At 45.4% G+C, this 23,970-nt stretch overlaps 2 protein-coding genes and 1 long non-coding RNA gene across 9 annotated transcripts in view; 2 read left to right on the forward strand and 1 right to left on the reverse strand.

Annotated features, from left to right (window-relative positions):
- Positions 1-13,729, forward strand: part of CNKSR2 (connector enhancer of kinase suppressor of Ras 2) — a 217,889-nt gene extending 204,160 nt beyond the window's left edge. For 5 of the 6 annotated variants that reach the window (XM_054211248.1, XM_054211258.1, XM_054211269.1 and 2 more), the window contains 2 exons: positions 7,954-8,150; positions 11,174-13,729. In XM_054211248.1, coding sequence (XP_054067223.1) covers positions 7,954-8,150; positions 11,174-11,389 — 413 coding nt within the window. In that variant the 3' untranslated portion in view covers positions 11,390-13,729. The remainder of the gene's footprint in view (positions 1-7,953; positions 8,151-11,173) is intronic. The other variant, XM_054211297.1, reaches the window with a different exon arrangement.
- On the reverse strand, positions 1,464-17,326 carry KLHL34 (kelch like family member 34). Of its 2 annotated transcripts, none has more exons than XR_008468000.1 (2): positions 14,542-17,326; positions 1,464-1,479 (listed from the first exon to the last, which is right to left on the reverse strand). XR_008468000.1 is itself a non-coding variant. In XM_054211326.1 (2 exons), exon 2 carries the CDS (start codon positions 16,701-16,703, stop codon positions 14,916-14,918), a length of 1,788 nt encoding a protein of 595 aa, XP_054067301.1. In that variant the 5' UTR covers positions 16,704-16,814; positions 16,958-17,326; the 3' UTR covers positions 14,474-14,915. The 2 variants fall into 2 exon arrangements, 1 of the variants encoding a protein (XP_054067301.1); XM_054211326.1 differs by lacking the exon at positions 1,464-1,479 and having other exon boundaries at positions 14,474-16,814; positions 16,958-17,326.
- A 487-nt stretch (positions 17,327-17,813) lies between these two features.
- Positions 17,814-23,421, forward strand: LOC128917259 (uncharacterized). Its single transcript, XR_008469236.1, has 3 exons — positions 17,814-18,146; positions 21,825-22,007; positions 22,780-23,421. It is a non-coding gene; the product is annotated as an uncharacterized LOC128917259 (long non-coding RNA).
- The last annotated feature ends 549 nt before the right edge of the window (positions 23,422-23,970 follow it).

Consider the following 23,970-nt stretch of genomic DNA (forward strand, 5'->3'; position numbering starts at 1 on the left):
CACTTAACCTTTCACAACTTCATATGCTGTAACAGCTTCGGTTTGTGAAAAAATGTTTTCCTGAAGGAGTAATTGCTTCCATATGACGCTTGCGAGATGTATCCGTAGGGACTTCCTCGTCCTATTTAAAAGTCACAGCATCCCCAGACGTGTAGCAGTTTACCCAGTTTGCTTCAGCTCCCGGCTTACCTCATAAATATGAGAAGTTTTTCATTGTTCCTGAACTGCGGGGACTGAGGGGAAGCATACCATCAAAATGTAATTGCTCTGTTTATTTCACTTCAACGTTGGTAGCGTGTGGGAAAATTAAACAGCACTTATATCAATGTGTGGCACAGAAAAATGTCAGGATATCCTATTTCATCGTGTTAAAATTCTCCCAAAGAGTCACTAAAATCTCTTCAGCAGATGAAGGCTAAACTGATCTCTTCATAGGCAACTTAATGAGTAGAGCACCGTGTCGAAATACCAAAGGATGCAATTATAACACTGCTGCCAAAAAGTTCTGCCACTGATCAGAGTTCCCTGTTACTCTGGGAGGCTTTGGAGTCTCTTCCCCCTTACGCCTTCTCTGAAATCACAGCCCACCAATATAACCTCATGAAACAGCAGGGCTGGGAGCAAACGTGGAGCTTCTCCTGATGCTCATTTGAGGTGTATAAGAGCTGTCAAGAGGCAGCACGAACAGAGCGAGCTAATTATTCCCTCTGTCTATGTTTTCCCTTCTCACTAACATATTAACCCATTTGCTGGCACCTGTACTTCATTGCTAAGTGGATGTTGAAAATGCTTAAATGCGACTGTCAGGTCTGCAGGGAGAAACCTTGAGGATCAATTTATTTATTTTTTAATGCCGAGTTTGGTTTTAATAAGCAATTCCAGTTGTGTGGAAAGCTGAAGAGAAGTGACTTCTGGTAGGAACCAGCTCAAGAGTCCCATGAAGCCTGGAGGTTGAACGCGCTTCAGCCCGCCAGCTTACGAACTGCGGTCTGCAGGACAGCGGTGGCTCGCAAGGCCGTGACAAGGTGTAGGCAGCTTGTCATTGGAATACCACCAGAAGGGTGACCTGAGAGGAAAGGAGAGTCTCAGGCATCTACTGATGCAAAAAGAAAACTGCTAGTGCCATGAATAGTTCACAAAAAGAATTAGACCTTTGGTGCCATAGCAAAGGTTTAGCGTCTCTCGGCCCTTACAAAGGCTGGGGCCAGATCTTTTAAAAGCAGTTATGGTACCTAACTGCTACTGATTGAACTTGGCTCTAGTGGAAAATGCCTGGAATACCTTCAGAAATCTGTCCTGTGGGAGATCAGTTTTCCACTTGCCTGCAGAGTTCACCTCATTTCAAGAAACCAAATTATGCTCGCGCATGTGGGAGCAGAGGCAGCCTCCTGCCATCGGGTGGAAAACTCCGGCGTATTGCAGAGCTCTGTTGCGTTGGTGCTTTCCGTCAACACCCTCTCTAGGGAATATCTTTTTTGCCTGCAGGTTTACATAATGGGAGAGAATAGAAACCGTGTACAACTATCCTAGTAACCCAAAAATACTGCCTCGTTAGAGGAAAAAATGCTATAAAATGGAAATTTAATGCTCGTTCTCTGACCCTCCAGCCACTAATGTTTCACTAAACACATGTCTCAAAGCTTGTTTTTAAACAAGCTCCTCCCTTTCTTGACTCAAGACTTTGGGTAGAAATCCTGCACTTTCAGATACGCGGGGCCAGAAAGGATGGATGATTACACAAATCAGAAAAGCACAGGCAAAGAGAAGGAATAACAGAGAGAAGGGCTGCAAAGGCCAGGCACTGCAAAAGAAGCCCTCAGCTTCTCTCCAGCTTGCTGAAACTTTGGAAAGCATTAATATATACGTGTATATGTATACACATATACATATATATACACACACACACATATATATGCACAGGCCCAGTCAGACCTTGATTTTGCATAATGTGCCATAGGAGATGACACAGATTTCTATTTGTGCTTAGGCAGGGAAATGTGCTCTATGTTACCCAGAGCGGATGATAAGCAGCCGGCTTCCATGTAGACCTGAGCTGAATCTTATTGCACCTCCTGCCTGCTGTGCCATGCCGGGCTTCAACCCTGTGCTGCTTCATCCTTTTCTCAGGAATCAGGCATGTGACTTGTAGCATTTTCCTACCAGGACCCAACTTTCCATGTCACCGTGGCTTCCCCCATACCTGTGACCTCATGCACAGCACACAGCTGTGCGGACACTACTGTCTCCTTGTAAATCTTTCATTGATTTCACCATTCTGTTCCTTTTAGCTTGTAGTCTGGGGGGAAAGGAAACACCTAGCTTAGTCTGCCTGCCATCCCTCCAAATAGTGTAAAAAATGACTGTAATTCCTGTTTCTTTGCATCATAAGCATTTGGATATGTCTCCCTCTTGTGCAGTTTGGACTCTGATGATTAACCTGAACAGCAACAAAGATGAATTTAAGCCTTGCACTGAGAAAGCAACAACTACTTCTGAGGAGGATTTCTTCCCTCTCCTCCCCTCCAACACAGCTAAAACCCACGTCCACTCTCCTTCCACCCACTCACTTTCTCACCTTAAACATAGGGAGATCCCTTCTGCCTTTCTCCTAACTGTTCCCTGGGGTTTACAAGCCCAGCCAGGCTGTTGGACCCTGTGGACACGTACGTCCCTGCCCCTGCCTGCCTGTGAGCACACTTGGGCCAGCAGATAGCCTGAGCTGGGGCTCGAGAGCTGGTCACAGGAGGCCTCCCCTCCCCGAGGGACCCGCAGACATCTCTCTGCTGCACTGCCTGCCAGTGAAACCATTGCAGGACCAGGTGGGCTTTGGTAGATCTGTTAGTTAGACATGGCACAGCCAACATTCCGTGGCATGAGAAGATTAGAAAACGCTTTGTCGGTCCTGGGATTCCATCACTTGGCTTGTGGCAGACAAGCTTATCTATTCCCAACATGGATACAACAGGGTTGAGAAGGCAAAGGAAAAAAAAGAAGGCAACCCAGAGATTTGTGCATCAGGGCCTGTTTTATCTAGCTTGAGACCATTTCCCAGAGGCCAGGGATGCTCTCTGTTTTGGCGGAGCATGTACTGACACTCGCAGGAAGTCTCAGAGATTTCAGGTAGGTGCCTCCCCTGTACGAAAGGTGAAGCAGAAAGGTGTAACTCTCAAATTGGAAGCAAATCGTTGGGATTTGTAGGAGAGAAATAGCATATGGCAGCTTGGCAGCTGCTTAGTAACATAATTAGTGATGTATTCTAACAAAATTGCCTCCTTAAGGTCCTGAGAAAGCTGAGCTGGTTCCTCTGCCAGAGCAAGTGAGCTCACCGAAAGGAATGAAAATGGGAGTTTAAATTTCAGTGGAGCCGGGGGATTTCAGCCTGACTGTGCCTTGTTCGCTCTCTGTCACAGACTTTGCAGCAGCTCGGCTTTCTCAGGGTTTGCAGAGGGTGGTAATTTTGTTCAAATGCAGGGCTAATTGCAAGTAGAGGAGTGGGCGGGCATGAGAGGAGTTGCACGATGAAGGAAAGCATGTCACAGAGCTTAAAGGCAGCACACAGCAAAGAGGATAGTGTAAAAGCGGAGAATGAGATCACGACAGCAGCGGTGTCCGTCAGTCAGGACGAGGAGTCTGAAGATGATGGGAGTTAGGAGGCACTGGCAAAATACAAAGGGGCCTCAAAGGAGAGCGTCAACTGTTGAAAAATCTGACTTCGTCAGCACAATGGGTGACAAAATTTATGATTAACTGTGTTGTTCTGTCCTTGCATGGGCAGTTCGGCGCACTTACAATCCCTAGTGCAATCACTGGTTCCTCTGGTACCTCACTGGAAGCTTCCAGTGGCTTCAGCTTTTACAGGGAAAGTGAGTCACAGAGGCGCAGGAACCTCCACTGAAAATTACTAGAGGATAGTCCATATATTTAGAGCAGATTTATGAGAAATGTGTGCCTAGAGATTCTTTGTGTCCAGAGATCGATGTGTTAGCCAGCTGGGTTGCAACAGTGGCCTTCTGCATGGCCCTAATTCAGTACCATCATCCCAAATCATCAGTTTACACGGACCGATCATCTCATGATGCATGTAAATACCAATGTTAACTGTTTCTCTCCGGTCACTTTTCACTCGAGTGCCTGATGTTCTTATTTATTGCTCTTAGGATCTTGTTTATAAGAGGGAAATAATGGAAAGACGAATAGCCCAACGGAGGCAGGAGGTAGTTACACTTAGTACATCGTGGAGCTCGGGGCGTGCTCTTTTCAACAACAAATGTCAGCACATTGTAAGAAATCCCACCAGCTTTTCCTGAATGCCAACAACCCAAACCATTCCTGACCTTGTTGAGCTTCACCCACCCAGCCACAATCTCCAGCTCCATCTCCTAAGAAAATGTAAAAGTGGATACAAATATTTACGGCATTTTAAGAAGCGAGGGCGGAGTACAAAAAGTTCGGGAGCTCTTTCGTGTGGGAAGCAGAATAATGAAAAATAATAACACGCTATTTACTAGGCTGATGTATTCTTTACCTCTTGAATTTGATGGAAATGGCTTTGCATTCACTTGAAGACACAGCAGAAGCTGCATTGTTAAAAAATGTAGTACCTGTATATTCTTAAATTTGGAGGATACGGTTCTGAATTTAGATCTTGTGTGCTGAAGAGTTTATGCAGCTTTATTTCTGTTCCAGAGTTGTTCAGGCTTGGGTGGGACAGGGGAACAAAGTTACTGCTTCAGAGAAGAGACCCTCCGTCTTAGCAGAAGGTGGAAACAGCTACCTGCCAGTGCACTCAGAGAAGCAGGGGAGATGCAACCCATGGATCAGCAGCCAAGTGAGGGTGAAAAACAACCTGCCGCGTTGCCCCCTGTTCTGAGGTCATCTGCAAATCCCATTAGGCCACGTTTTCGACTTAAACAAGGCATTACCTGAGGCCTTATTCTTCCTTAAGGAGACAGCCCTGCTGTAATAGCATGATTCGCATACAAAGCCACCAATTTAAAAAATGAAAATATGTTTTAATCTCAGCTGTATATCTAATCAAGTACCTCAGATGCTTTATGGTACCAAGGGTTTCACCAGCACCTACACGAAATCAATCAAAGCCTGTAGCAGAAGGGTGAGGGAGGGGAGATCTGTGTATAATCTCATTCCCGCCTACTGAGAGCCATTGAGAGCGGCACCACCACCACCTTCAGTGTTCCTCTGGAAAATATTAAAGGCTTGGGATGTGTTAGCGTGACACCCGCTGCCCTCTCCCCCGCCGTGGGTGGAACAAGGCGGCGTCTTGCCCTGTTTGAGCTTCCCCAGCCTCAGCAGCAGCGAGGCATTTAAGGGAAGGGACCTGCTGTCTTTCCTCCCTGCTCTTTCCTTTATAGCAAATCCCATCCCCTTTTCTACACGCCGCTCATAGCTACAGCACCGAGGCGGTGACAGGGCCTGGGGGAGGCAGCCCCAGCCGGGTGGAGGTGATGTGCCGATGCCGTCAGTGCTCTGCTGCCTAACCCTGCCTGCAGCGTGCCCCGGTAGTCCTGCGCCTCTTCCCATGCAACCTCAGAGAAGTTCCCATTTGGAATGAGGGTAGGAATCCCCTGCTGGCCGTCTGTCTGAGGCCTACGCTAAGCAGCGGCTGCCATGAGGAGCACCAGCCATGCAGACCACCAGGCCAGCGGCACGGGGGCGGAGGGCACCACAAGCCCCCCCAGACCGCCGTTTGAACCCGCACGGACCATGCTGCCTTCCAGGTTCATTAAAGGCATTTGTCATTCAGGATCGAACCTGGGGGTTGAACCCAAACATTGTCCTTCACCATGGTGGGGATCTTTGGTGTTTCAGAAAGCCATGGGTTTTTGATGGCAAGCCTGTACATGGTGGCTCGTTGCTGCTCCAGGCTCTACATCACCCTAGCAAAGTAAATTCAGATGACATGGAGTCAAAGCACTGACTCTCTTCTTCAGCAGACTTTCCCTCCACTAATTCCCTGAGGGTACAACATGGCAATGCTGCTGGGGAAAAGAGACTCAAGGAAAGATCTTTCTTGCCTTGCATAACAAGGGATAAGAGAAAGAGCGAAACAGACATATAATACTCCCCTGGCAGATCAAGGTGGGGTTTTGCCCTTTGCCCTTTATCAAATCACTCCCATTCCCCAGCTCTCAGACCGGTGAACTTCATTGTTCAGCGATACAAACTGATAGAAAGATCCCAAACATCTGATCTTGTTGCTGCATGGACTTTTTACAAATGCATAAAAATCAAGACCGCAGGGGATTTTAACCAGTCTTTAAGTATTCAGCTACCAAATGTCTTGCCCTTTAACACATTAGATGTTCTAGTATGAAAGAAATCAACAAGAGAAATGCATCTCATTTCTATTTTTCTTTAAGTAAGTCCTGGCTGCCCCTTATGGTGATGAACCCAGCGCTCCAAGCAGGGTAGCACATGATGGGAGGATTTAGGGAGCTCTGTACAGACCCACACCACCTGAGCTGTCCTCCCTGTTGGTGTTCGATCAAAAAAAAACCCTAAACACCTGAGGAGGCTGAGGTTCACTACTTATGGGTACTTCAGCACGTGCTGAACTTTCAGGCAGTGGAGATGGCTATGTCTTGGTGCAGGGTCAATCACAGGATAAAAGCATGAAAGCTTCATGAAAGCATCCTGAGGACATGGGCAGCTTGGGCCACGAAAACGTACACCGCTATGAAAGCCAAGACTGGGTGGGAAGGTCCCAAGGGCTTTGGAGACAACTGGGAGGCCGTGCACAGGCAGCAGCTGGCCATCACGTGTACAGGTGTGTTGGTGTGTGAGGAGTAGCAGGGACAGAGATGCCTGGCCCCCTGGCTGGCTGCTCCCCCAGGGCTTCTCCTGGTCACCACTCAACTGATCCTAGCACTTCCCAAGTTTGTACAGAGTCATCAAACAGTTTCTTCTGGGGGAAACGGTGCATGAGAAGTTGAAATGTTTTGATGCTTTCTAAATATGGGATATGGTGTAAGGGAGAACTTTGTAGAGTGGAGTTGATGGTTGGACTCGATGATCCCAAGGGTCTTTTCCAACCTAAATGATTCTATGATTCTAAATAAAGCATTTCAAATGCTCGTATCAGAGTAACATTTCATCTCCAGCCTTTGCTTGATTTTGTTTTTAGAGAAGGAAACTTTCTTTTTTATTTTTTCCTCTAAAATGCTTCCAGTACTAGTTAGAACAAATATTTTAAAACTTAGAATAAATAAATAAATAAACCTAGATTGCAAACTGCTCTGGTTTGGTTTGCCGCGCTGCTGGGTAGGCTGTCATGAATGCGCTCTTACATGCAGTCCATACTCTGCTGCTGAACCTTCGGGTAATAGCGGAGTAAAAAAACACCAGAAATGACGGTATTACTGACTATTGAACAACACTTTTGAGTATCAAAAATAAGACGCAACAAGAAGTGGACTTTCCTAGGAAGGAAAATGCCAGGTAATTCCAAGGCCACCATTGTAAATATAATCTTGAATGCCGAATCAACGCTCTGAGACCAAGACCCGATCCCTCATCACCTTCCTCAGCAGGATGCTTCCAGGGCTTCCTTCCCTTGTAATAATGAAGTCACCAGCGTATTTAACTGCAGTACTAGAGATGTGGTTTCTGACAGAATGTCACTGTAATATTACTACACCTTGCACTATTTCTCTTTTTTTTTCTTCTTTTTTTGTGGGTCAAGACTTTACATTCTTGAAAGTTTTTCCCCCTTTCTCCTGAAGGCAGTAGTTAGTGAGAAGGAGCAGTTACAACCACAGCACTTATTTTCTGGAACTTAGCAGGTGTGAAACGTTCTCTTTTGTGGTCTCGTTAAACCTGTTAAACATTTTGCGAAGATTTTTGATAGATCTTCCTATAATCACATTAATGATACATTGTTCCTTTCTCTATTTTTTCCTCTTTTTTTTTTTTTTTCCCTTTTTCTCATTACAGTTGAAACTATAGAGGAAAAAACAGCAGACTCCTTGCAAGATTTGTACAGAGCCTTGGAGCAGGCCAGCCTGTCTCCTTTAGGAGAATACCGGATTTCCACTAAGCTGGAGTATAAGAAATCTTTTATAAAGAGATGTAGTGATCCAGTAGTCAATGAAAAACTGCACCAGCTGCGAATTCTGAAAAGCACTTTAAAGGTGAGATAAAAGAGGGAGGAAAAATCCTGCCCCAGGGTTGGATCGGACTGTATTGTATTCGGAGATTAATTGTGCGCAGCTGGAGTCCAGGCTGAACCTAGTGTGCGAAACAAGGGAGGGAGACATGGGGAAACACTGGTCACAAAGCAGAGAAAAATGTGCCTTGGGAGAGCAGTCGAAGTGAGGGGATCAGTTTTTATTTCTGCCCAGATAAAATCTGTCAGCTGCCCCTCCTCTAGCTAGTTTAACAGAATCTGACACCAAATTATCGGAGGAAACCTTAATCCCTTTTTGTCACGAACGTTTCCATTTACCAAAATGCATTCACTCTGTAATTGCCAAAGTCCAAAGTTAAGTGAAGCCAGCCTTTGGGAAGGGAGCAGTAACTTTTACAACACTTGATTATTGCCTGGTTGCTGAGCTCGTCCAGGAGGAAACCATGTACTTGCTTTCTGTGTAAGCTGATAGGATCATTGTATTTAATCAGTAGGACTGATTAAGTAAATAGATAGTGGTAATGACAGATTCGAAGATTTTTATGGTTATTCTAACTGTATCACAGCTCATTTAGCCTCCCTGTCAGCTTCATTGTTTGTTACAGCAGTCTCAATTCTGTCTTGATAGAGATTTCCGCAAACAATATGCTGGATTTCCCCAGGGACCCTGTTAACTATATTAAATTACCACATTTTAAGTCACTAGATAATTGTACAGTGGATTTTGTAACAGCTTTTATCAAGGAGGGCTTTATCAACATTAATTAATTTAGTTTTCCATCACCTAGAGAAGCATTTAGGCAATATTATTTTCATGCTGTGGGGCTCCCATCCCTAAAAAAATCTTACGCATGCCTAACTTTCCGCACTGTATCATCTCATTAAAGGTAACTACTACTTGTAGTATTGTCTGGGTACATGAGTCTTTACAGGATTGGAGGCTGGCACAAAAAGTTAAGATGCACGTGCTTTCCACATGACTTCTACAAGCGTGAGAAACTGAAACAAAATCACAGTATTCTCAGACTTTCCAGGGTGGCAGGAGGTTCACACTGTGCTTTTGCACCATGATGGGATCACTCACACCAAAACTGTGTTTCAGTATCAGTAGCTTGCTGCCATGCTTAATTGTCTGTCTTGTTAGCATTTATTGATACCTGAGCTACATTATGCCAATGGCTTCCTACAAATGGAATTGCGTTCCTCCAGGGAATTCCCAAAACAGCTCATCCCCTTGTCGTGGCAGATCTAAACCTGTCGCCATTCTTGTTTGGACCTTGAGTAGCAGAAATCATTCTTAAAGTACATGACACCAATAATTGCAAATGCAATGGCAGCAAGTACCAAAGACAGGTAATTGCTGTTTCATGCATAAAGCAACACGTGCCGGTTTTGCAATGGCATCATGGTAACTCATGACGAGTTTCTAGCTCCGTTATAGCCCAGAGCTCCACCTCTGCCATCCTACTGGGAGTCATATCTAACGGTAGCTACTGCTGCTACCTAATAAGTTGGTTTTGCCTTTTATCCATGCCTTTGATTTCTCCTTCCTGAATGCAGCCACTTGCACTGTTGAAGTTGGTGTTCTGAACTCTCCTTGAATTTATCCAAATTAATAGTAAGCCCTCCAAATTGCTTCTAGCTCTTGTCCATAGGTTCTCTGTTCTGTCGGCTGAGTCCTTAATGAAAGACCCCTCTTCTCTCTTTCCTGTGACACAACACAAAACCGTTCTCCTGCCAGTGAGTACGAGCTCCTTGACTGGTAGTGCCAAGGTGTGGGGGACCAGCCACGATCTGCAAGAAGCAGGTTATGGTAGTTCAAGCAAGAGATATGGTGATCGGGAGTTCCCGTGGTTTCATTTCCACTGGGCATTCTCGGCTTGCACCACTGTTTCTGAAAATGAGTATTCTAACACACAGCATGAATTAGCTGCTGTCTGCAAAGCATGAAAAATGTCTTTCAACCTACTGCTTATGGGTGGCATCTCAGACCTCTGACCTTCTGATCCTCTCCCACCAACATGGGCTGACACAGCTTAATATTTCCCGCTAACACGCTTCCCAGAAAGATTTAACAGACTCGTATTATGGACATGGAAAATGTGAGCTAGCAATGAGGAGCGTGAAACCCGTCTGGCAGGGGGATAGAGGGGAGGTTGCTGGTGAACATACCGTTCCTACGCAGAGGAGTCGTGCTGGAAAGCTGCATGTTTCCAAGGCTTATGTCTGTTGCATCCAGCTTCCACTGCTTGCAACAACCATGAGCCGCTACGGGTTTATCAGAAGCTTACTCTGAACTGTGCCGGCTGCCTGTTGTCTCTCGATAAACTAATCACCGGCCGGTGATTATGATACAGCCACACCGCCTGCCTCGATGAGGGGTTAGGAGTTAACCAGCAGCTATGTTAGATTTTACCCATTTCTGCCTTCTCTTTGCCACTGCAGTGGTAGGAGGAGGTTGCAGCCAGCCCGCCCATAGCATACGCTGGATCTTTAACAAAGATGAGTTATCATTAACACGGGGGTCCTTGCACAAGCCTTTGCGACGTAGCACTCAGATGTCCCCATGACAAGCCTGGTGAAAAAGGCTTGGCGCTGCTGGCGGGCGAGAGGCCATCTGTCTGCATCCCACACACCCACACAGCATCGCTTACGCTGATCAAGAAGAGCAAACAGATGGCACTTCGTCGTGTGAAACCCATCTTGAGAAATGCAGGCTGCTAATAGTAAATAGTGCAGGGCTTGCTTTTTCTTGAGCTGAACAAAGCGGGAGGAGGGGGAGTGGGGATGTTTCTGAGGATGCTGGAGAAGGCGAGGGAAGCCCTTGCCCCACAGGGTGATGTGTGACACCCCGTAGGAAGGGCTCCTGTTTGCGAGCGGTCGTATTGCAGTCAGATAGTCCCCCTGCTTTTAGGGGCTCCCTGGCTTGGGTTTGCTCCCCCCATTCTCTCCTTCCAGCCACGTGATTGATTTTGCCAGTGACTCGTCGCTCACATTGACTCTTTGCTTGTTCCCTTTCTCTCACAGGCCAGGGAAGGAGAAGTAGCCATTATAGATAAAATTCTGGATAATCCAGCTTTGACGTCTAGAGACTTTCAAGAATGGAAACAAATGTACCTTGATATCTTCATGGACATCTATCAAAGCAGCACCCCGAGGGACTCCGTTAATGGCTCGTCTGAGGTTGATGCGCTTATAGCCTCCTTAGCGCACACTCACTCTTACATTGAAACGCATGTATAAAGGTCTCTCTTTTTGTCCATTTGCTACACTCCAGCCTTTTACTCAAGTGCATAAAGTAGTTTTTCTATCAATATGTGGGAGCTCTAGTAAATTATATTTTAATGTTACTCAGCTGTGTGAAGTAAACCTTCAATGGTCAACGATACCACATCTTTAATGAAGATTTGTATATTTTATATGCTACCAACGCTCTGCTTGTGTTTACCTTCTGTGAAATAACAAACATGATCTTTAGCTATTAAAGAAAAGTAATTAAAAGCATTTTTGGAAGACTGTGGCCTTCATGCAGGAAGTTCCACAAGCTAAAGGTTTTGTTATCGAAGGTCACTTTTACAATGAGATTTTATATTATATAATTCCAGTATTGCATTGCATTTTTGGAGTGCGGGTACTATTTTGATGGTGGGAGAAAAACAATTTTTGTATTTAATGAGAAACTCTAGGAGTTTTCTTAAATAACAGGGAAAAAGTGTAATGCGGCCGTTGTGTTTCACTTTTGTCAAACACACAAAAGGGTGAAAGTCAGCAGACACAAATGACCGATGTGAATTTAAGTATCAAAAGGTCAGGTCTTATTTCCTTGTGCTTTTTCAAAGCCTGTTGCTAAGGTTTGCCATCGGTGCAAAGGGATGCTGGTTTGTATTCTAATTAAGACCAAATTATGTGTTACTTGTCTCTTAATCACATTTGGTTGATTTTTAAAAAAAAAAAATAGTGATGGCACTGTCATTTATGCTGCTTTTGTACTGAAGGTATCAGTATAATGTGCAGATTTTGCAAAAGAGAAAATGTAGACTTTGAACATCCTTGGTAGCAACATTTCTTTTGCCCAGAAAAGCAGCAGTGGAAAAGGTTCCCAATGAAATGCTCCGAATCTGAGAGGCTTTGAAAATTCCCACAATAGAAAAGGAATGAATAGGATTTTTCAAGTAGTCTCCTATGTGTTTTCTGAGCTGTGAAATTTGGCCGTATGGTATGCAGGAAAAACATATGATGGGAGCAGAGCTGAGCACAGAACCTGAAAAATAACTGAGGAGTAAAAAAGCCTCTGGTTTGCTTTTGAAGGGGAAGGGATGTCTCTGGGTTCTGCTGGGTTCACAAGCCAATTAAAATGTTTTAAACTTCCGTGAGATTTGTGATGTGCTGGAGACAGCACAGTGAATATGGGTAGAAATAACTAACTTAGAAATAATTAACTTAGAAATAACAAACTCCTTAGAGTTAGGCGCATACCTGGAACAGGAAAGTGGGAGGGAAATCTTAAATTGCATATTTAATTTTTATGGGCTTGTTGTCAAAAAGTGATCAGAGCATGACAAAATATTTCTGCTGCTTTTCAGTATTTTGCTGCGTAAGTTAGGACTTACGACATGATTTAATAATGCTCATGTGAAAAGGAAAAGCCTCCTTTATACTTTTTACAGTGAGTTGTACTCTTAACCAACTTATACTATTGCCTGTACAGCTCGGTGAATGTACTTTAAACTTTATGAGCTCTGATATTTCCTGGCAGTTATATCCATGAAGGGATGAAGGAAGAATGGACAGATTTATTTTCTCTCTCCTCCTTTCTTTTTACGTCTCTCTCTTTTTCTCTCTTTCTCCCCTTTCTCTCTTTCTCTCTTCTCTTTTTCTCCCTCTTTCTCTCTTCTCTTTTTCTCCCTCTTTCTCTCTTTCTTTCTTCTTATTTTATTGCATTTGGATTGCAAATGTTTTGCAGATTTTGCACAATTGTACAGAAGAGTGGCCTTTCTGTAGCCCATTTTCAGTAATCCTATATTCAAGTCAACATGGATGACAAATCATGTATTAACGTTTGTATAGAATTCTGGATCCAGTGTAATATTTGTACCATTAGAAGAATATTGTTTGTATAAACTGGACATTTATTTACTGCATGGGTACTGACTTGTATATTAAATTTGTGAGGTTTTTGTAAATTTCTCTTAAAAAATGCTTGACTTGAAATGGATTGTGTTATTGTTCCAAGCATTTAGATTCTCTTGCTATTGTTTTACTGGACCAAAAGTAAATATATTCATATAGAAAAAAACTCTTTATATCTGATGGATGTATATGCACATTGTGTAGTTGATTCCTTGTCAAAACCAAGGCAGTTCAGAAGACTTAGATCTGTTGCTATGCAACAGCTATTCTGCCTGCACTTTACATTAGTAAAGTCAGCTTGATTGCTTTAAAGGTGAAAATTAAACATTACAGTTTTTTAAGCTAGTCTAGTGACAAAGAACGTGTCCTCTCCATTGTGCTGCCTTCTTTTAAGACTATTAAATGTTCTTCTATATATATTTTTATTGTATTAACTCTCAGCCTAGAAAGGGAACACTGTAAAATGAAGTACAATAAATTTAGCTTTTAAATGAACATTTGTGACTCGAGATTCAATTTACTCCATACCAAAGTGATTCTGCGGCATCTGACCGTTTTGCCTGCGTTTCACAGATCCACGCACCTTAATCTGTGCCTTCAAACTCTGCCAGCACAGCCAAAAAGAAGTGAGACTATTGCTGTTTCGTATGAATAAAGACTTCTGAAAACCTTCAGTTACTTCCCTCCCCTTTGTACTCTTCGATGAAAGTGAAGCTTTTTTGACTGCAGGATTCTCTCATGTACTAGTTCAACAGCTATGAAGAACTTTACCATTATGACCAAGTACGGTAAAGCAGCGTATGCCACCGAGGTAAGTATTTAAGGCATTAGTTACAGCAACTCCTGTAACATGTTTCTTAGAGCCTAATGATAAGCATACCCATTCAGCTCTGGCCATCTAAACTAACACATGGTTTGGATAAAAAATAAATGTACTGTACCGGTAATGTGTGTCTTTAACACAAATTAAGCATCTGAAAGGCATGCGACAACAAAGGCTGCTCAGAGAGAAGTGGCTTCTATGAAACAGTCACTGTTTTGACTTTACGGCTATAACTGAGTCTACATATCAAAAAATCCATGCCTTCTCACCAGTAATTTCATGCTGGTTAGCTAAGACATTCTTGCCTACTATGTAGCATATCAAATAGTACTTTTTCCTTGGCAGTACTTATTATTAGTTCTCATAGGCTTCAATTTGCTAGTCTTTATACATCTCACTTTTATTTTGCTTAGCCATAGCATAAAAATTCAATAGCACTTACCAGCTGGGAAAATTACCTCTGTTTAAGAAAGCAGAAAAGACAGATTATATTTTTTAACCTTTGAAAAATTTGACTTGCAACACCTATTAATTGCCATCTAGGTATTATTCTTCAAAAGTCAAAGATTATGATTCTCACTCATCGCCTCTAGACGTGCTACTTGCTCCTTCTACAGTGAGATCAGCTTCCAGCTCTATAAATCCTAGCACTTTTCCCGTGCTGGAACCAGACTTTCTTGCCTTTTTCCACCAAGTGTACGGCTTATCAAAGCAAAACCTCCGCTCGGTCACAGTCAGTGCCATTGCAATTTTCTTCCTCTCCAGGACCCCCATGCTGGCTCCTCTCCTTGGATGGTTATTCCTCAGCGTGTGAGCTCAGCAGTTTGGCGGTCTCTTCTGCTGGCTGTCACTGTCCTGCTCATCGGCCAGTTCAGAGAGTTGCAGCACCGCGCACTGCAGCCCGCACCAAGGCAAGGGGGCTTTGCAGATCTCTTCCCAGCCGTCGTTGTCGATGTCGTAGCCAACCACATCTTGCGTGGGGACCTCCTGTGAGTTTTGCCATTTCTTACCCCCAATAAGAAGAGCTGTTTCCTCTACCACTGCCAGGCCATAGCAGAATCGATCATAGATCAGTGGCCTTAACCGAGTCCATTGGTTTTGATCAGGGTCATATCTTTCTATTTCAGAGAATGGTTCGTATAATCCTAAAAACGTGAATATGGCTTCTCTGATTGTTGCCATCTGATGCCCAAAGCGAGCAATGCTCATGGGAGCTTGTTTAATCCACTGCCCTTCAAGTGAGCTCAGAGAATATAGGTCCTTGCTTGTGTCGGCTGGATCTGTGTACTTTCCGCCTGAGATGTATATAGTATTCTTGCAAATGGCACTGGCATGGCCGTGTGTCTTGCATGGCAATGCCCTGGCCTTTGTCCATCTGTCCCTGCTGATGTTGTAGACTTCCACAGACGAATGCAGTGACCCGTCCTCCCCCCTGCCACCAATGGCGAAGATATTCTGGCCTAGGACACAACAAGAAAACTGGCATCTCTTTTCCAGCATGCCCGTGGTTTGGGTCCACGTGTTAAATCTCGGATCATAACGATGGACCTTGTTCGTAACCGATAAGATCTTTTCGGTTTTAGGGTCACCCGGGGCACCACTTTCTATTTCCCCACCCAAGACGTAGAGGAAGTTCCCCACCACGCACACGCTGTGGTTCTGCACCCTGTCCCGCACCTGCGTGAGAGCTCGCCATTTGTGATTGTAAACATCGAAGGCCACTACATCGGTGACGAGCCCCTCGCTTGCCGTCCCTCCCCCCAGCAGAATGATCCGAGTTTTCTGGTTCCTCAGCGTGGTGGACTTATCCTGCAGGACAGGCTGTTTGAAAACAGACGTATGGTAGTTTATTGCCTTAATGATCAAGCACTTAATACCTGCGGAGAGGGGCACTTCTGACTGTGTGTAGGTTTTTCTCAGCTCTTCCACTGGGATGAGGCCGAATCTTATGTGCTCTAAAAGGCTGCCAGCGTGAGCCAGCCTGGATTTGTCCTCCTTCAGCCACAGCAGCACAAGATTCAGCAGGCGGGTTTCTTTCACCATGGGGAGATCTGGTGATTCAACCACTGCTAGCAAAGACCTGAAGTTCAGCTCGAGCAGTCCCGACAAATCCAAGTCCAGCAGCTTCCAGAGATTATTGACAATGTATTTTTCTGTTGCTACTACGGCATCTGGCAGGTAGAACTTCCTGGCCACGTTGGCAGAGAAGCAGCAGTTTTCCAAGGCAAGATTGTTAACTAAGTACTGATTGCACAAGCCAATAGCATCAGTCACTTGCAAGTAGCTTGCAGCTTCCAAGGTATCTTCCAGGCTTTCAAAGGAAAGGGGCAACAAGGAAGTGTAAATGAAATCCAGGACGTGCTGGAGACCGGTGGGCGAGACAACTTGCAGGTGAATTACACTGGCTTTAGACTCTTGGGTATAACTTTTGAACATTGCTCGGAAATAGTCGCTGGAGCATGCCAACAAGGACTTGTGTGCAGGAAACTCGTTTTCCTTCACTTTCAGCAAAATATCGCACAGAAAGCCCTCTGATCTCAGGGTCTGGTACTGGGTGAGCACGGCGGTGCAGTGTGCTTTGCAGTAGGAGAGGAAATAGCTCATGGTAGGCAATGCAACTCTTTCCCCTTGAGTTATCAAAGCTAAAATGCAATTAGATATTGGAACAGCTGCCCGACTCAGCAGTCATTGCTTGAATTCCCAGCAGACCTCCAGCTGTTAGAGAAAAGCCCAACCGGAAAAAAAAAAAATCAGTCTCTTGCTGACATGGGGGGGACAGTTAGTAGATTTGCAGTGAATTCAATGCATTCCTTTATAGAAAAAACAGCTGAATGTGGTAACAGCTGTAGGATGCTTACTTTTCGCTCCTCCGTCGCTTGCGCAAGGATGAATGGTCCACGGTTGCGCTGAGCACTTGCTTGGCTGGCCATCGGGTGACAGATGAGGGAGCTAGACGACAATCCCAACAAATGACGCTTTGTGTCTGCTCAGCCGTCCCCCTCGACCCTTCTTGCTCCGCAGGCAGATCAAATAGATCCTGTCTGGCTGCCAGCGCATGGCTCTGAGCAGACACAGATGAGCGGGGAGCACTGGCTTTTCTCCTCTCTCGTTTGTGTTTCAAACTCAGATAAGTTTAGACCTTGACGCCCCTGGGACAGCAGCCCCCTTTTCGTCCTCTTTTCGCGCTCTCTTAGGAAGCCTCCGCTGACGATCAAATCAGCGCCCGGGGATTATTACTTGAAGATTTTCTAAGCCCATAAATCTTTGCCCAGCAGGCACTAAGACAACCAAAATATCATGATTAGTCACTGGTTTGATTTGACATGCATTTCTGGGCGCTTTGCTTCACATGACACCGCCATAACTCACAGCTACCAGAATAGCCGCAGGCACATCCTCTTGTCCCCCCTTGCCCGGGAGCCGATCCTGGGCGGGCGAGCAAAGGGGCCAGGGACTGGGAAGATGGAGGAGCTTCCACTGACAGCCGCAGCCAAAGCAGCTGACTTGGAGTGACCTGGCTGGAAATCACAAGGGTAACACATTCGCACAAAGCGGTGACAGAAATAGATTCCCCCAGTTCGGCTGTAATAAACCGAAATCTGTTTATAGAGGAGGCTTTGCATAATTATGCTCTTGGTTACCAGCTGGGAACAGACCCAGAGCCCCCATGGATGGGCTGGACCTGACTTGCTCAGCTTTCTCACTTTCAGTTTGTCCCAATTAGAAGCACGTATATGGGGATTATCCCTGATTTTCACCCGGGCCCTTCAGGGTCTAATTTCTACCAGGAATAGCAGCTCTGAATGGACTACGCATTCTGACCTCTTAAAGCTAGCTTTTATTTTTCTTTTTTCTTCCCTGCGTAACTCTGGGTGGAGGTGCTCAGGAATCTCCTCCTGACACCTCGTTTTCCAGATCAAACACAGTTGCAAACCTTCACAGGGCTGCTAAATGCCAGACCACTTTGCTGCATCATCAGCCAGCAGGCTTGAGGGCGGAGGAGGATCCCGCAGGACTAAAAAATTTTGCCTTTTGCTCAAGCCGAAGGTAAAGCCTTTTTACTGTATTTGCTTATAGTTATTTATGTGATGTCGTGAAATTCTGGCTCACCCCTGTAATCGAGGGGTTTTTGGGAGCTAGCTGGATCCTAATGCGGATCGTACATGCTGGTCAACTGTTGTAGTGGACTTAAACTCTCTTCATAAGTAGACTGATACCTACACATGCTCTGCTTTGTTTGTGGGGAAGGACTCCAAAAACATTATTCTTTGTTGCTGTGTAGCTCTGAAAATTTCCTGAAAATTTCCTGCTTGAATCCACTTACCACCATGACATTATAGACCATAAATCTTGCTAAAAATTCTTCCCCCTTGCTAGCAAAATGACATGTGTGGGCAGTGAGGATGAAGAAGCAAAGGGATGCCTTGTTTCGCTTTTCCAGTGGCTTTGCCTACGTCCATGCTGGGACAATTCTTAAGTGTTTCAGATGTTGTTAACAAAGCCGTGACATTGAGCCCAAACTTCTGGTCTGATGCTTTTCCTGTTTTGCACAGAATGGAGACCAGAGACCTCTGTCAGTCCTCAGGGACGAGTCCTTAAGTGTTCCTTCTCCTAAAGATGCTGTTTTCCCCAGTTTAAACCCATAAGGTACCAGATTTCAATAATATGAAGTGCAGAAGAGCACCATGGCACTTTCCCCAGGGGACCAAGCAGTGAGCGCAGGGGAGCAGGGGGGCTGTGCCTTCAGCGCAGGATCGAGTTTGAGGAGCCTTTCTCCGTCAGTTCTGGCACAAGCAAGTCCTGGCACCACCTCCCCTTCGCTGACAGTCCCTGTCCTCCATCAGCCCTTCACTTGTGCTTACACAATAGCTCTGAGGCAGGGGGCTGGGAGGTGATGCCAGGAACCGAGGGTCAGAGACAAGTAGGGCAAATCCAAAAATACAACACCAGAGAGGTCTCTGCAGCCCCGACCAGGTCCTCAGCCTCCCTCACTGTGTGGCCCCCCAATGCAGATGCAGTGCCCCAATCCAGAGTGCAGCAGAGGCCAGGAGTGGGCCACTGGCTGGGCAGGCAACTGGGGACCCACCATCAGGAGATCCTTGGAACATGGCTCCTGCGCAACACACAGAAACTGGACTGGTCTTCTGTCATTGAGCCATAGCCAACAGCCCCCCCGAGATGGTTATGTGCTTTGTGCATGATGGTAAGCCACAGAAGCTGGGACCGAAGACACATAATTAAATCCTTCTTCCCCCAGATCCAGATGTACCAGAAAGTGGTCAGAGATGTGACTTGGTCAACTGTGGGTATTGCCAGCAGCAGCCAAAACGCATTCCCTCCATCAAGTGATGCACTATCAGGTAAAGGCAACGTGCCTTTTCCTCACCCTCCGCAACACCAGGCCAGACACTGCCCAAGCTTGCACTGGTTTTCCTGGCACGTGTGAATCATAGAATCAGAGAATGGTTTGGGTTGGAAGGCACCTTAAAGAACATCTTGTTCCAACCCCCAAAGAACCAGCACAGCACTGACCTCAAGCTCCGTAGCTCTTCAGAGAGGCCAAATGAGGCTCAGGCTGAACGTGCCTGTGCCCAGAATGATGCAGAGTTAACCAAACGGTTGTGCATCACTTGCTCTCCAAATGAATTCTGCATAGGGGCTGCAGTTTATAGAGGTCAGTTGCCAGCTGATTACAGTGTGCTGCCACAGGAGCCGGTGCTGATTTAACTGACCTGATTTAATACCAGTGCCAGATGAGCAGGTCCTATAATTGTATGCAGATTTGCTGTGCAGTTCCCTCTCAGACCTACTTCATCTTCATGGCAAGCCGGCTAATAGAAATAGTAAGAATCATGATCCTTATAGAGCTGTTTATTTGCCTGGAGATTTTTTTTTTTTTCTTTCACTTATAATTGAAAAAAACCAAATCTTTTCCAGTTCCTTGCTCTGGAGTGACAGAGAAAGATTATCATCATCGAAATGAGGTTTCTCCCTGCTCCACTTTTAGTCAGTTAGCTTTGCCCAACTGGGGAGCCTACTCAGCCAGAACCCTCCTTTGTCAACAGACAAATTATCTCCAGACGGCAGCTGTGGTCTTCGGCACCTTTGGAGGAGTATTTAATGTCCATTAGCAAGAGAGCAGGCAGTGACCAAACAGCTAACTTATGAATCTCAGGAACAGACCTAGCACGAGGTGGGACGCAGTCAAGCCACGGTCTTATTTTTCTCAAATGTAATTTGGAAGATCAGATCTAATGTTTGACTCACTGGATGGTGCTTAAAATTAGGGAAACATTAGTGTTTCAGTGATATATGATTTGCTGGGTATAGATAATACATTTTTAATCATGTGCATCATTTAGACTTTAAATTAGATTTAGATTTCAGGCTTTTGGTATATTTTCTGTTGAAATCATTGCTGTAAAACAGTAGACAGTCTGCAATAAAAAAGAAAATTCAAACATGTGCTGTGAAAAATGTTGGCTTCCATGCTTGCAGTTTTTTCCTATACAAAGATGAAAAATGGGCTGAATTGCAATGCCATATTCAGTGTAAGCTTGCAAGTAGGCCATCAGTTAATAAACACTTCAATTACCATTGTAAATTTTCCCAATTATTTTTTTAAGAGTAAAGGTTATAAAAAGAGTTGCACAAGTAAAATTAGGCTCATTAGTAACAAGTGGCTTACTGTAAAATATTCATTATGAAAATCCACAGCGGAGGATTTCTAAGCTACACTTTGTTCCAGAAAAAATCAGTGCAGTCCAGAGGATAACAGAGCAAACGCCTCAGATGCTTGATAATGTACTGCATGAACAAATACAGCAAAAGTGAGCCAAATGATGAATATAATAGGAATGATGTGGCATATAGGTTTTCTAGAAAATACTAATCAGAAAGATCGTATTGATTCAAGTTGTCTTGTAAAAATCATTGGACTATAGTCTGTACTTCATCCTTGAATAATCATATGGGTCACCCCATCTATTTAAAGCAAAGGATGTTTAGCCCGAGAAAGCAGTCTTTAAGAGCAAAACAGCAAGAGGGAGATATTTTCTTGCAGCTAAAAGCAATGTATGGTGAGATCATGTCTGTGTATAAAAGTCCAGGAGAGAGTTACCGGCTTGGACGAGGTGGGCTGAGGCTGTGAAGTTTCCATTTTGGCAGGGTTAGGCTGGGGACATGCATGGCTTTAAGCACTGTCTGTGTGTGAAGGAGAAGGAGATGCCCACGGGACACCCTGCTCCCCAGGAGTTGAGGGAGCAGGAAATCAGTGCAGGGCAGTGCGTCCCCCATCCTGTTGGAGGGGTCTGCAAACCCTCAGCACACCATATCCATCCATGTGCCACCCAGCAGGGATCCGTGTCTGGGGACAATACTGGCAAGAAACTTTGACTGAGCGCAAGCCTCTGTCTGCCACTGGGGAGAAGAAGAGGTTTAGCGTGACCCAGAGTCAGAGGAGGGATCCCAGCCAAAGCCCGCTGCAAGGCCATGTCTGCTAAGCCATGGCTACGTGGCAGTTTTCTGTAGTTTTGAAGAAAATGGGGAGGAAAAGAGGGAATACCGTTGGCACACCCGGTTTGGGGGTGCCATGCCCCACTTGGGTTACGCTAGCACTAACTACACTGATGCGAGAAAGCATCATGTGTCAAACTGTGAAAGCCGACATGAAGGAACAGTCTTTCAGTCAGCCTGTGCCTCATTCGTTCCCCCTCTTTTTTTCAGGTTCCCTTTCGTTCACCTCCCATGAAGACAGTTGTGGTTATGGCTTTCACTGCTCTCTCGGTGGGTTAGACGTGACCTTCTCCGGTGAATAAAAAACAAGTTGGAAAAGTTTTTAACTCAAGCTCCTGTTTCAGAGCGGCTGCAGTGGGATGAGTCAGGCAATGCAGCTGCAGGATAATGAAGGTGAATGTGTATTTTAACGAGCCTATTTCAGAGCAGACGTTCTAATGGCCTTCAAAGCGCTTCACAGCGGAGGGCAGTTTTCACCTTCTGCTTGGGGGTCCGTCTGCTCTTTTGACAGCCTGGTGGCACCAGAGATGCTCTGCATCCAGCCCTTGTTTTTTTGCCACCTGGCAGCCAGCACTGCCCACGCTGCAGTGGGGGCAGAGAGGGACCTGCGGCCCCTGCCAAAGAGGACCTTCACTCTGCATCCAGCTCAGGGCTGCTCGGAGACCGTGGTGGCTGCTGACTTTGCACACTGAGGACATGTACAGCCCTAGCTGAAGCTGCCCTCCTCACAGGTCACTTGTGCATATGTGGAGGTCCCCTTCTATTAAAGGAACTCTTCTGACCCCCATGAAGCCCTCCTGCCTCCCAGAGACCTTGTGGCTGGTTGAACTGGTTCCCAAACTTCATTTGCTTGGGTACATCTGGTGGCAAAAGCTGCAGTTTCAGGCTGTATGACCACTAATGGCAGGAGAGCTGGGTCTTGCCCTTCTGTCTGTGGTTGGATACACCCAGCAGCTCCCAGCTCTGCCCCCACTGCAGAGAGGCCATTCCACCCTGATGTGGTTTCTGTGCTCCTAGTGATATGTGTACCCAGTACAAAACCAGTATAACTGGGATCCATACCTCAGGTCTAAGAAAACTGCAAGGAACTGGAGACTGGCTCCCCATGTTGCAATGGTCTCTTAATGCATTTACTTGTAATTAGAACTGGGATTTGTTTCTACAGGGACAGAAATGCAAGGAAAAACCAGTGCTCTGGGACCACAGAGGAGAAAACACAAATGACATTTTCCTCTATGAGTACACCATATAGATGAAGTAAAGCTAAGAGTCTCCATGGAGTTTGCTGCAGACTGCAGAGGTCTCTCTGAAATCAAGAATATAAACTGGTTAGGATTCAGCTCTTCCATCCTCTTCCATTCCCAAATTCACGTTCAAGCAAATGCTTTCTAAGATGTAGACTGTTGCTTAGCAAAATAAATCTTACAGTGTAAGCAGATGCTGTTAGCACTGTTACTCTATGAGATAATGGGAGCCTGATGTCCACACTCAATTGATCACTGAACGTGTTCCTAGAATCTGTACAGTATTTTATCGTCGTCGTCATCACTCTTAGCAGCAGCAGCATGTTACCTGGTGACTCTTGACACAGTCCCTCCATGATCTCCAACTGTCAGGCTTACCCTTGGGACTGAAAGGATTGCACCCGCACCTGCTGATCCTATTGCATTTGCTCACAAGCACTCAGGTTTCAGAGTGGGAGAGAAAGCTAAGCCCTTGCACCACCTTCCAGCTGCATTCCATCGAGGATGGAATGAATCGTACATGCTGAAGGACGGATGGTGGATGGCAAACCACCGAGTTTGTAGGGGGCTTTTTGTCTTAATGACTTCTGATTGAATAAAGCCATGCTGGAGTGTGGTAAAGGCATTGATGGGATGTGTTTTATTCACCTTCCTAATCTTGATGAGTTACTGAATGGTGCGTGACTAGCAAGCCTCACCCATCATTTGTCAGGCTGAGCTCAGAGCCATAGTGGTATAAGGTAATGGTGTCCCTATTCACCAAACAGGTCGACAGACATCTCCTTCTGGACTAGACACAGTCTCTAAATTCCACTGCTGGAATAAATTTCTAGGGTAGTTATAGGAACTGGATTGCACATGTCAAGTTTTACTCTCCAGGACAGAGTCCTGGCACACCATGGCTTCAGTGATCTCCCCTCTTCCCCTGGCATAAGCTGGATGCATACTGGGCTTGCATATAAGCTGCAGATAGTGGTGAGCCAAACCCCTCAAACCCAAACCACTCTCCAAGAACTAATGTATGATGAGCTCATTTTTATTAATTTTTACTTTAGAGTTCTTGTGCCGGTGGCAAAGAAAATATTGACTTCCTCATGGAAGTGCAAGGGTTT

Source organism: Rissa tridactyla, chromosome 1, assembly GCF_028500815.1.
Source record: "Rissa tridactyla isolate bRisTri1 chromosome 1, bRisTri1.patW.cur.20221130, whole genome shotgun sequence".
Taxonomy (NCBI): domain Eukaryota; kingdom Metazoa; phylum Chordata; class Aves; order Charadriiformes; family Laridae; genus Rissa; species Rissa tridactyla.

Excerpts from the sequence above, each read along its gene's own strand:
- KLHL34 (XM_054211326.1), bottom strand. The coding sequence starts at position 16,703 with ATGAGCTATTTCCTCTCCTACTGCAAAGCACACTGCACCGCCGTGCTC.